Below are 14,518 nucleotides of genomic sequence, written 5' to 3'. Positions count from 1 at the left end.
ACCGAGACCAGAAAGTGCAGGGTGAATTAATCATCCAACACTCAATCGCAAGTGAAGAACTATTCAAATCAATGGGTTTCATATAATGCCAACAAAAAGAAATCCATATTCTCTTATTACTGCCTCGTTTTTTTCCTCTTAATTTGCATTTCACTGCTAGTTCAGCTCTAGTTGAAAAGCTCTAAATTCGTAGTTCCATAATATTCACACATCAATTTTGGGGTTTAAAATCATTAGGGCTAGATTCCCATCCAATTCCAACCCTACCAAATCCAATAGGATACATAATAGTACAAACTCATTCACATATATTTATCACCTAAAATATCACCACCAGCAAGTGACATAAATTACACATATGCAAAAGATCCAAAAAAGGACACATTGATTTCCCACATTAACTACAGGAAAACCATACATGGACCAGAACCTAAGCATTGCAACAGAAGTTTTCACCAGCAAGTGACATAAATCAACTTACCAAGTGACATTTATTTTATTTTTTTTATTTTATATTGGTGGGGAAGAGAAGAAACTCTTCATTGTAAGGCCTTTATTTTATTTACTTTTTTGGTGGGGCACCAACGCATGCTGTTTTACTCCCTTAAAACTATTTTTTTTCTTCCCTTTTTGGGATATCACTATTAAACACCACCAAAAACAAAAACAAAAACAGTGGAGGGTGGAGGGGGGAGATCAAACTGTGGAAAATCATAAAGTCAATTTCCTTTCTCCCAAATGAAGTGCAACTCTGCAAGGGAGTCGGATTTTGTATTTGTAAAGTTTATATAAGTATCATTTTGGTTGTGTTTCCATTATTGAATAAATTCATGTTTTTCATTTTGATTACTTTTGCTTATTGAAAGAAATGATGTATAATTTTATAAAGCTGGAATTGAAGTAGGACAATTTTAATGCGAAAATTAGAAAAAGGATTAAGTTAACGAAGTAGGTACTAGGACAATAGTACATTTCAGGAGTTTGAAGGATCAGTGCACTAGTTAAGACTTAAGAGGGCTTACAGTTAGGCAAATGACACAAATGCCTCACATCATACCCAATTCCTAATTGGTAAGAAGGGTGGGGGTGGCCCTGCATGCTCCCCCTTTAAACTTGCCCCTACCCTTGGATGAAAATAATCTCTGTAACAGATCATACCCTAATTGTAATTGGTAATTGCAATAGATAAAAAATAAGTGGCCTATGTTTACCTTCATCTAGTCTCCAAGTATGTAGCAAATGTAAAGCACCAAACCACTGGAAGTCTGGAACCCCATTGGGATCTACATTTAACCTTACTTTCATGCCCTCCAACCCCCACAAATATGCAGGGTATTTATCAGTGAAGATTTAAGCTCCATGAATACCCTATGATCAATGCGAGAAAATGCATCAAGATTGATCATATCGTCAAACATTAGTCTGATATGTTCTACATATTCCGTGTGACCAAGTCATACCACTTCAAAGTTCAAAGGCAAAGTTTCAAGAAAAATCCAAAAGGAAAGGTTTTATGACCATTAAATTCCTCTAAGGAATTATATATTTCACAAGTCGTTATTAAGTCTAGCACTGATCATTAGTTCAGAGAACTTCAGTTTTGCAACTTATATTGAACCTTTAGTTTGGTCATATCTCATTAATCTTACCTTGAAGTGCAATCTAATCATTCCATGAGAACCCAAAAATGAGAGTTAATTTAGTTCAAAATAGCGACAGGACTTACTTTTTCTCAATGAAGAAAATTTAGCAATACACTTAACTAGGATTACTTCCTTTGTATTTATCACCTTGTTCAATGTTGTCACAAGTTTGACAGCTAGTCGCAAAAATGAATGCCTAAATGCTTACACGAACTAGAATACGAACTAGAATCAAGTCTAGTAGTAGTCAGCATAATTACATGCCACGACTGTTCAAAATGCTAGAAGAAACTATTCATTAAAGAACTTCGGAATTCTACTAACAACTAATACTCAATGACAGATCAATTTTGGTTTAGAAAACTTAGATTCTAGTTCCAATATATTCCATGCATCATAAGATCAATGGACAGTAGTGAATCCAGTATTAAATGCAGCATTTAGCAAATTAGGCCACACCGAGACTCATCAGTCCACTAAAGCCACTGAATCAAATATAACAACAAACAAATTCTACACGATATCATTACTTTGTTTCTCACATAAGCTACTCAAATTGAATAATCAATCACAACCCACACGATAAAATCCGAAATAAATTGAAAATAGCAATACTCATAATAACATCAACGCTTAAAGAAAATAATTAAAAACCATTATGCATAATTGAAAATATCCAAATTAAACTATAGTAAGATTATAAGAAAATTAAGTCAACAAGTTCAAAAGTTTAAATAGCTCAGATCTAACATTATCCCGAAAAGGGGACGAACCTAAGCGGTGAGGATGACGGCACCACCGGCCTCCTTAATCTTCTTCTCGGCGATCTTCGACACGAGCTTGGCCTTGACGACGATCGGCTGAGAGGTGGACAAAACGCCCTTGCCCAACACCTTGAAGTACCCAAACTGCGTGACATCGATCATGGGGGCTTTGTCCTGAGAGGCCTTGTCCTTGATGTCGTTAGGGACGAGTGACCAGAGCTTGTCGATGTTAACGATGGGACGGTAGAACTTGTTCCGGAGCTTGTGGAAGTACCTCATGCCCACTTTCCCGAAGTAGCCAGGATGGTACTTGTCGAAGAGGATGCGGTGGTGGTGCATTCCTCCGGCGTTACCACGGCCGCCGGGATGCTTCCTGTGCTTGCCGATGCGGCCGTGCCCGGCGCTCACGTGACCTCTTTTCTTCCGGTTCTTCTTGAAGCGAGTCGTCATGGCTGCTCTTTCTCTCCTCTTTCTCTCTCTAGGTCTCGGAGGCTGGGTAGAGAAATGAAGAAGGATGCTAGGGTTTGGGGGTGTTTATGGACAGGCATTGGGCTGGGGTGTGCTTTTTTCTGTTTACAATTTTGCCCTCTGGAATTTGTTTTTACTATTAGAGGCACGCCCAAATGGATATATAGAGAGAGAGAGAGAGTGAGAGTGAGAGAGTGTAGCGTAAATCCAACCCGAATTTGATCTCTTTCTTCACGGTTTGATCCGATCTGATTTCAAATAGGGTGGGGAACATTTTAGACCTTTTTATCACTTAAGTAACACCGCCTAACCTAATTCTTAAATATATTGAAAACGCTTATAAATATGATTTGGTTGATTGGTTCTAATTTGAACTCTTATGGAATCAAATTGAACGTTGTATAAATATATATTATGCATAATAAATTAATAATCAACATTTATTTAACTAATTATTAGGACTAAACTCAACCTTAACTTTAATCATCTCTATTGTCACAAGAATGTAAAGAATCTCGTAATTGTAAATTTGAAATGAATCAAATGATTCATTCATAATTTTATTTTTTTTAATTTCACGATCCAATTTTGGTTATGAAACTATTAGAATCGGTTTCATTTCAAAATACTTCTACACTAATTTAATCCAAACTATATGCATCCCATTAACGTCATGGTTGGATATGCAAAAAAAATTTGAATTGAGAATGCTATAGTAACGACCCATTCCATCACATGGTAATATAGTATGATATTTGTCAACTAGGAGTGTTCAAATAATCCGCTAATCCGTCAAACCGATCCGAACCAATCCGATTCGTGTGGTTCGATTCGGTTTTTTGATTTAATGGTTAGGTGATGGTTTTAAAAATTAGTAATCCGTAATGAGCAGTTTGGTTAACGGATTGAATCCTGAAAAAATCGAACCGATCCGATCCAATCCGTGAATTATATTATATAATATATATATATATATAATATATATATATATATATAATTATATGTATACGATAATATATTATTTTTATTTAATTTTTTTATTCATTATTTGTTTTTAAAATTTAGCCCTACATAAGCATATCTAACCCTAGGTTTTCTACTCCCACCATCTGACTCTCTGTCTATCGACTCTCTCTTCGTTCCTCATCTCCATTAGAAAGTAAGAAACCATATTATTAGTATATCTCTGACCATATAGTAAATGTTATGTTATAAATATTTAATTAAATTATGTTCCTTTGTAGATGTGACTACAATTTCAGTTTTAGTATTTTGTTTTGCTCTATTCGGATCATATATATTTGCTACGGTAATATTATTTTCACTTTTGGATAATTTATGCCACTTTCTTACTGTTTTTCTTTAGATTAAATGTATTACAACTTACAATATACTGTTTTGACAGATTTATTGTTCGGGTAGTGCCATAACTAAAATAGTAATATATAATCATATATTAGACTGGACCATAACTACAATATAATTATATTGGGCTATTTGAAAAAGCCCAATTTGTGGGAACCGAACCAATCCGTTACTTCACGGTTCGGTTTGGTTCGGATTGATAGTCCCCACGGATTGGTTTGAATTTTATCCAAAACAGAATCGATCCGATCCGTGATCAGCCCTATTGTCAACTTGAAGCCTGAGCCCGCACCAATACCAATTGGAGATAACACCATCACATATAAGCACTTCACCTTTCCATTATCCTGGCAATGTGGAATTGTGCACTCGTATCTCGCCCAATGTGGTAGCCTGCCAGTGCCTCGCACCCGCCCACAGCACACCTACCAACAAAGTCGCTGTAATCACCCCCCTTTGGGGCCCAACGTTCTCATTAACCACACTTCCGACTGGGTCAGGCTCTGATACCATTCTGTCACACTCCAAAATTTTAAATACAAGAATTCTTGTCTCAGATTAAAATTGGGCATGACTTGCATTACATATACACAATCTAAAATAAATAAATAGAGAAGTAGAGGCGAATCTCCATTTAATTTATTAAACCAGTACAACCATGATAATAATCAACATCGTTTAAAATAAACCAATGACCTCTGGACCATATATATACAATTCCACAAAATAACAATGATCATAATAAAGGAAAGTTTTTTGCTAAAATAAATAAATGCGCAACGAGCTAAAATCCATCCACATCATATGTCTCCAATCCTACTCAACGAGTACCTGAAATGTGATAATGGAGTGAGCTCATAAGCTTAATAAAAAATATTAAACATAATCATTGTTCAACAAGCTAACCGTACTTTGTATTCCTTTACATGAAGGCAACTTAAATAAGTGCATCAATTTAAGATTCATATCTCAAGTTAATTATAAACTCAATAATCATCATTTAACTTTTACTAAACCCACATATCTCACATGAGCCCCGAGCTCCCCTCCAAAAAGGTGGTGTGAATCGTATAGTCTCGGACTACCGAAAACATATGTGTACCTAAGTTGTACATCTACTTCCCAGATAATCCCGGACCACGTCCACACAATAAGGGCACATAAAGCCTAATGGCCATAATAAAAAGGTACTGCACTCCCAATTAGATAGGTCCCGGACTGTACCCAAAGGTCATCATATGGTCAATCCCGGACTACCCCTCTAACTAATCCAAACAGATCCAAAAGATTCCAATTATGCTGAATTATGAAAGGCATTAATAATTAATAATATTAAATAATAATTAATGTACCAACATACACTTTTAATATTAAAACTAAACGTTAAAGACCTAACCAGTTAGAGTACAAAAATTATGGATATAGCCTAGCATTAGATACAATTCCATACAAAATTTAAAAATCTAACTCTTAATAGTTTTTCTGTACTCTCCATGATATTTGGGTGGTTTTACCAAATTAAAACTCAAAAAATATATATATATTATTTTTCAGCACTAAAATAGATCAGCAGCGGCTGAATATCGAAAGACGTTGTAGTAGTAGTTGTATCAAAGTTGTCAAAAAATAAGTCTATCGATTACAGGCCTTGTGTTGTACCACAAAAGTTGATTGTGATGTTGGGCAGATCAAACAGTATTGCACTCTCATCATAATAAGGCTGATTATCCGAAGAAGATGTTGGAGTAGTAGTTGCATCAAATGAAAATGATGTATTATTGGGTAATGATGAAGACGACTGCCATGGAAGTTGTAACTAATGATGATCCTTTAGAGTCGTTGTAGTAGTTGTGGAGGTGCTATGATGATGATCATCATCATATCACTTCTTCTTCTTTTTATTACTAGGGTTTCTTTATTGGAAAGTGCATACTTTGGTGTTCTCCTCAGATATTTAGAATCATCTCTTTTAATCTTGCAAACAACATAATCACCACCACCTTCTTCTTCTAACACATTCAAACTCACACTGACTAAGGAATACTCATGCATGATCTAGTGCCCTCTTGGCATGATCGAACACTCGTCATTCTTAACATCTACTTCAAAAGCCAACATCTTCTTCATACAAATAAGTTGTTTCTGTTAATTATAAATTTCTTCAAGCTTGGTTTTTTCAGTCCAAGTCTCACACCCGGCTCTTCTTATAACTCTCTTCTTATCGCCAATTTTCTTCAACTTGGTGAAAAAATAGAAAACGAATTCTTTACTACTCATATGTTGCCATTGATCTTCTTCTCTGAATATGTCCTATAGGGCATTCATGTAAAAATCAATGTCCAATATTACACCCTCGGGCAAGCTCTCTCCCATCACTTTATTTCTCAGGTAATGGAAGATTTCATTCTTTGTAAGGGTGAAGCGAAACCCTAGCGGTGGTATAAACATCTCTCTCAACTGGGTTAATCGTTGTCGTGAGAGTTGTGTGTTGAAAGATTTCAGACAATAACTCCCGAAAATAGCGTCAGAGTTGTGTTGAAAATTTTCAGAAAAAAACTCATAAATCTCTTGACAGATGAAATAACGCTCTTGGATCGCTCTTGAAGGCTTAGGATTCAATTCCATTTATAGACTCTCATACCCAATCATTTCCTTGGTGCACAAGGATTACAATTTTTAAAATACTTTCCTTTGTGGATACGGATTATAATTTCTAAAATGGAAACTAATATTACCTATACAATTTATCTAACTCTATAAATATTATATATAACAAAACACTAATTGCACGGATTTAAATTCTAATTACCTATACAATTTGCTTTTAACTTGGAAAAAAATATATACTCATATATATATATATATATATATATATATATATATATGACCTCTCCTTATTAAATTAAAAATTTTATTAAATGACTTATTTGATTTATCAAATATTTAAAAAAATTGTACGGAGAAAAAAAAAACAAAAAATAAAAGCCAATTTCTTTTCTTTTTCTTCTTTTACCCATAAAATTTCTAAAAACTAATCATACTATATAAATAATATTCTAACATACCGTCAATGTATTAATATGCATGGGATATTTACATTTTTATGGTGACAAACGATTTGACCATAACGCCTTTATCTCCAATGTCAGTTGTATGTTTTATTTACAGATTTAATATTCCTTAAAGTGACATTTTAGAACAATAAGTGATAATTGGTAAAGAAATTGGCTGATCAAATAGTCTTGCACTCTCATCATAATATGCTGCGAGAGACTGATTATCCGAGGAAGACGTTAAAGTAGCATTGCATCAAAGGAAAATGATGTATTGTTGGGTAATGATAAAGACGGCAGCCATGGAAGTTGCAACTCATGATGATGATCCTTTAGAGTCATTGGAGTACTTGTGGAGGCCTAATGATGATGATCATCATATCGCATCTTCTTTTTCTTACTACTAGGGTTTTCTTTATTGGATAGTGCATACTTTGGTGCTCTCATCAGATATTTCGAATCGTCTATTTTGATCTTGCAAATAACATAATCACATTACCTTCATCTTCTAATCTATTCAAACTCACACCGCCTAGGGAATACTCATGCATAATCCGTGCTCTCTTGGCATGATCGAGCACTCATGATTTTTGACATCTGCTTTAAAGGCCAACATTTTCTTGATACCAATAAGCTGTTTCTATCCATTATAAATTTTTTCAGGCTTGGTTTTTCCAGCCCAAGTCCCACAGTACTCGGCTCTCCTTGCAGTTCACTTCTTATCGCCAATTTTCTTTAACTTGGTAAAAAAGTATATAATGCATTTTTTGCTACTCGTATGCCACAATTGATCTTCTTTTCTGAATATGTCCAATAGGGCATTCACGTAAAGATCAATGTCCAATATTACACCCTCAGGCAAGCTCTCTCCCATCACTTTACTTCTCAGGTTATGGAGGATTTCATCTTCTGTGGAGGCGAAGCTGTGATGGCCCTGGTTTTACAAACTCAATGCGTCTAGTGATGACCCGAAAGATAACCCAATAACGGATCTGAAATGTGGAAGCAAAATAAAAAAACAAAGCCTCCAGAGATGTACGTCATCCCTAAAACACCAAAATGACTCCACATGAAGCCACAGAACTCAAATGAGTCAAGTGCGAAAACCAGGGTTTCAAACCCGACAAGAAATAATCCAAGGGTAAAGTGGTCATTTCAAACATAAATAGATGCTACCAAATATACCATTAGAAATACAACGAAAAATCAATAAGGTTAGACTTAAAAATCTCTCGATTCGGAATCCGGATGACAAAGATATGAAGAAAGAAGAAAGTGGTACCCTCCGATTAAGAGATATCATGACCCTATCTCACTAAAACTATCATAACTCTCACTACGGTTCGATTTTTTGTGTGTGGTTGGTGTCATTGGAAAGCTAACTTCAAGATCTTGAGAATGAACTCAAAAATCACTTAATTTGGATAAGAAACGAGTGAGATATGCCTATTCAAAGTCAACGCAATCAAGTTGTCCTATAAATTGAAAGAGGGCTGAATATCTGAATCAAAGAAATTAGTTTCAGAATCAAAATTGTTAAAAAAATCCCTAAATCTGTTGCAGGTCTTGGTTTGAGTTCATTGTTGTACTGATATCATTATAATGTGGTAGCAGCAACGACTGAATATCGGAAGACGTTGCAGTAATAATTGCATTAAAGTTGTCAAAAAATGAGTTTATCTGTTGCAGGCCTTGTATTGTACCACAATAGTTGATTGTGATATTGGGCAGATCAAACAGTCTTGCACTCTCATCATAGGTTGATTATCCGAAGAAGATGTTGAAGTAGTATTGCATCAAAGGAAAATGATGTATTGTTGGGTAATGATGAAGACGGCGGCCATGGAAGCTGCAAATCATGATAATGATCCTTTAGAGTCGTTGGAGTACTTGTGGAGGCCTCATGATGATCATGATCATCATCATATCGCACTTTCTTCTTCTCAGTACTTGGGCTTTCTTTATTGGATAATGCATACTTTGGTACTTTTCTCAAATATTTAGAGTCGTTTCTTTTGATCTTGCAAATAATATAATCACCATGACCTTCATCTTCTAACCCATTCAAACTCACACCGCCTAAGGAATATTCGTGCATGATCCGTGCCTTCTTGGCATGATTGAGCACTTGTCGTTCTTCACATCTGCTTCAAAAGTCAACATCTTCTTGATATCAATAAGCTGTTTCTATCTATTATAAATTTCTTTAACCTTAGTTTTTCTAGCCCATGTCCCACACCCCGACTCTCCTTATCGCCAATTTTCTTCAACTTGGTAAAAAAGTAGATAACGAATTCCTTCTACTCGTATGCCACCATTGATCTTCTTTTCTAAATGGGGTAAGTGCAAAAGACACCCCTCTATTTTAAAAAAGTTGTAAATAAGGGTTTTTGAACAAGAAAATTGGCATATGCCGTGCATGTGACCAAAAGTTAGCCTTTAATACCAAAACTACCCTTTTGTGCTACCCAAAATGCCCACAGTGGGTTTTTTGCACACTTTTGAAAATACAGGGGGTTTTTTTGGAAACATGAAAATAATTTTTAAATTTTTTTATTCTCTCCTCTCTAAATAATTAATTTCTAAATATTTAATATATATAATAACCAAACTACCCTTTACTCATTTTCTCTCTCATTTCTTTATATAATATATATAATAACCTTATTTAATTAATTTTATTTCTATAAATACTCTATATATAATACACATATATATATATTACTCATTATATTCATATTTCTCTCTCCTATTTATATAGATATATATATATTTTTTCCTTTCTTTAAGTTTTTTTTTTCTTATTTGTATTAATTAATTTTCTTTCTATAAATAATCTATATATAATACACATTATATATGTATAATACTCATTATATTTATATTTCTCTCTCCTATTTATATTATATCCCTCATTTTTATATATAATACTTATATATATATATATATATATATATATATATATATATATATATAATACTCATTGTATTTATATTTCTCTCTCTTATTTATATTATATCCTTTATTTCTATATATAATACTCATATTTATGTATTTTATTTATGTTTTCTTTCCCTGTAATGCTTTTCTTTTTATATTTTTATATTTTATTTATTTTCTTTTCTCAATATAATAAAATTTTTCTTTTCTTTTTTTTATTCTTTTTTTTTTTTTTTTTCTCTCTCTCTCTCTCTCTAAAGATTTTTTCTCTCTCTATTTAACTGTTGAGCGGCGTCATCTCCACCGGTGGCATCGCCCTCTTCCACTAACGCCCACCCAATTCCCCCCACCTCCGCCAAAATTTCGCCGTCGAGCTCAGTTCCATCGCCGCCATCCTCCACTGCTGTTGCCCCACACCTTGTAACTTCTTATATTTGTTCTGACCCACAAAACCCTCCTCTAAAATTCCTCAATCAGAACGGCCAAACAGTATTCGTTGACTAAAACTCATACTTGGTCGAAGAGAAACATCCGAAAATCGAAACCTACTACGTTCAATTCACCACCAAAGTGAGCGATTTATACGACCTTCTTCACCACGCGAGAGAGCAAATTCGAAAGGAGTGTAAGCTCTTTTCGGATTGCAAATTGGGAATTATATTCTGCTTCCCAATCATGTGTACGAAGTGGGTTGGGATGTGATTTTGGTGGATGAGTAAAGTGGGAATTTTTCGGCGGCACGGGGGTGGATGGCCTCGATATTCACCACCGGCATGCTAGCAAGAAACAAGTGAAGAAGCGGCAGAAGAAACACCCATGTGTTTGTGCAGGATGTGAATAGGGAGGTGGAGAGATTGCTTCCTTAGAACAAGACTTCCTGTTTGTTTAAATTCAGTCAGGTGGGTTCTTCCATTATATTCCCACGTAAGAAAATGTTTCAGTTTTGAAAAAGCCCTGAATCAATCCTTCAAATCTTGTTCTGGAAGATTGCTTTGGATGGATGGTTGAATATATACTAGCAGCTTGCCTCAGAATTGGTATATGTAGAAATCTGTCTGACTCTGTTTGTGTTGGTTGTGATCTGTGTTTGGTTGGTTGTGATCTGAGGCTGTGAAGCTGTGGAGGTTGTGTTTGGGAAGAAGAAGTATAGCCCCTATTTGTGTTTAATCACCCAAAACGATACCGTTTACAATTTTGTATACTATTAGTGTTTATTACCCAAAACGACGCGGTTTAGAATTGTGTCTATTTGGGTAATTTCAACTTCTAGCAATTTATTATTATTATTGTATAAAGAATATTGGGGGGTATTTTCGTATATTTACACATCCCTCTGACAAGAACTCCTTATTTGCATAATTATGAAACTACAGGGGTGGCGTTTGAACAATAGGAGTATTATTTGCACATTTTTAAAATAAATGGGTGTTTTTTGCACTTACCCCACGCATGGGGCATTCATGTAAAGATCAATGTCCAATATTATACCCTCAGGCAAGCTCGTTCCCATCACTTTACTTCTCAGGTAATAGAGGATTTCATCTTTTGTGGGAAACATCTCTCTCAACTGGGTTATTCGTTGCCGTGAGAGTTATGTGTTGAAAGAGTGTGAGAGTTGTGTGAATCTCTTGACAAACGGAATGACGCTCTTAGATCACTCTTGAAGGCTTATGATTTAATTCCATTTATAGACTCTCATACTCAATCCATTCCTTGGTGGACAAGGATTACAATTTCTAAAATACTTTCCTTGGTGGAAAATGATTATAATTTCTAACTCTATAAATATAATATTATAACAAAATACTAATTGCACGAATTTAAATTCTAATTACCTATACAATTTGCTTTTAACTTGGGAAAAAATATATACTCCTATATATATATATATAATCTCTCCTTATTAAATTAAAAATTTTACTAAATGACTTATTTTGCTTTTCAAATATCTCAAAAAATTGTATAGAGAAAAAAAAAAAAAAAAAAAAAAAAAAAAGCCAATTTCTTTTCTTTTTCTTCTTTTACCTATAAAGTTTCTAAAACTGATCATATTACATAAATAATATTCTAACACACCATCAATGCATTAATATACATGGGATGTTTACGTTTTCATGTGACAAACGATTTAACCATAACATCTTTATCTCCAATGTCAGTTGTATGTTTTATTGATAGATTTAATATTCCTCAAAGTGACATTTTAGAGCAAGAAGTGATTATTGGTGTGGAGGAGGTAAATACACAAGACTTCAAGTATTGCTTACATTCTATTGATTCTAACAACTACTTCATTATGGGGCTTTAAATTGAGAACTCATTACATTTCTGAAGACATATCAGTGAGAACTTTTATACACAGTTGTTCTTAAGAGTTTAAAATTTTCGAGACAAATGGTTGTCTATAGTTTTAATGTTGAGAGGTGTTGGTTCAATACTCTGTTCATGCTATAGAGGCTCACATGACAATTCATTACATTTACAATACTTGTTACATTTATTAGTTGCTAATGATCCATTGATAATGTGAATTTTTGTTGCAGGCTTGACGTCTATTGGAGGCTACTTTGGTGTCGAAAACTACTCTGATCGACGTTTTCGTACTCAAAAGAAAAAACAAAGTAAAAACTCTGAGGATTCAGACAATAGATCCATGAATGACAAAGACATTCTATGAAAATTCAGTAACGAGTGGACGACTGTGCCAAACTTTTCCTTATATGTCATTTTTATGTCAATTGCTTCTTCTTCTTTTCTTTTTTTAAGGTAATTTTGAGTCTATGTAGATGTTTTCCATTAGACTCAAATATCGGTTTTGAAATTTTGTTTTGGTGGCAATTGTGGTAGTCAAAGGTGGTGTATGCAAAATATGAAAATATCTACACCACAGTATATATTTTCCCATACCTTTGCTGCAAGCCTGCAATACATGCACCCAGTTTAAGCAAATCACAACCAAATTATTCACAAGCCATTGCGGTAAATATCCTTAAATTTATACAAATTGTTTGAATTTCCAGGAAAAAAAAAAAAAAAAAAACACTATTTGGGAGATTTCACTCCCTCACAACCCATTTATTAGTTGTGGAATTGTTAAATGTACTAAATGCATGTCAGGTTTTAATGTAATCAAATCCTTGTATTCATTTTTCGGTGCATATATGTAGCATTTAGGATCAAGCATACGGAAGAAGTGATTTTTTTTTTCACCACATATTGAAGCTACTGTTACTGATACGCAAGAAAAGGGAAAAAATGCAGCATTAAAAACTATAAAAGTAGAAACATATAACAACAATGAACAAAGAAATTATATTGAACCGTAAATCCAACCCGACCGATCAATTTGATCTCTTTTCTTCACGGTTTGATCCGATCCGATTCGATTTCAAATAGTGTGGCTGCCAAACCTAATTCTAAATATATTAAAAGCGCTTATAAATATGATTTGGTTGATTGATTCTGACTACTCTCATCAAATTAAATTCAATCTTAATATTAATCATCTCTATTAGGTCTGAGTTCGTCATTGAATAAGGATATGAAGAATCTCGTAATTGCAGAGTTGAATTGAACCAAATGATTCATTCATAATTAGTTTATTTTAATTTCACGATCCAAATTTAATTATAAAGCTATTAGAATTGATTTGATTTCAAAATACTCCTACACTAATTTAATTCGAACTATGTGCACCCCATTGTCTCATGATTGGGTACGCAAAAAGATTTTGGATTGAAAGTGCTATTAGAACCAGTCCGGTTCTTCTCCTTTGTTCCGGAACTTCCTTGATTCACATCAGAATTTGGGAATTCATTTTTTTTTTTTTTTGTTTCTCGCTAAAGAAATCTGTCATTGTTTATGGGAGGGTTGAGTTTATATTTATATTTTTTTGTTATCAATTTGAGTCGAATACATTGACATAATTCACATTGTTATTCATGGGTATTCAAATAAGATTATAAACATAAGTGAAACTCGAATTTGTTCAAATCTCTCTTTGAAACAAAATCATAAAACTTTCATTTATTCCTTGCATTTAGTAAACCTCAAGAAACCCTCTTAACTTTTCATAAATTCATCAAATTATCCCATTTCCGTTAATTTATCATCAGATGTGTCATTATTTTAAACAATGTTAAAATTTAAATAAAACAGGTAAAATCATAAATAAATAAAAAAATCCAAAATATGCATAGTAATAACATCTTATTTTCGTGAGAATTAACTTTGCATCACACAACCATATTTTACATGCAGAACATAGAAATTATTATTATTATTA

General features: G+C 33.8%; 1 protein-coding gene and 1 pseudogene across 1 annotated transcript; one reads left to right on the top strand and one right to left on the bottom strand.

The window, feature by feature from the left end:
* Positions 1–2,276: 2,276 nt before the first annotated feature.
* On the bottom strand, positions 2,277–2,950 carry LOC132304274 (large ribosomal subunit protein uL15x-like). Its single transcript, XM_059801875.1, has one exon. The coding sequence runs from the start codon at positions 2,855–2,857 to the stop codon at positions 2,417–2,419; it is 441 nt and encodes a 146-aa protein (XP_059657858.1). The 5' UTR covers positions 2,858–2,950; the 3' UTR covers positions 2,277–2,416.
* A 6,170-nt stretch (positions 2,951–9,120) lies between these two features.
* On the top strand, positions 9,121–11,099 carry LOC132305481 (protein IRX15-LIKE-like; annotated as a pseudogene).
* Positions 11,100–14,518: the final 3,419 nt, after the last annotated feature.

Source organism: Cornus florida, unplaced genomic scaffold, assembly GCF_030987335.1.
Source record: "Cornus florida cultivar Cherokee Brave unplaced genomic scaffold, ASM3098733v1 CherokeeBrave_3.0.0_Hap2_Chr04, whole genome shotgun sequence".
NCBI lineage: Eukaryota > Viridiplantae > Streptophyta > Magnoliopsida > Cornales > Cornaceae > Cornus > Cornus florida.
This window is presented reverse-complemented; position numbering and strand designations above follow the sequence as displayed.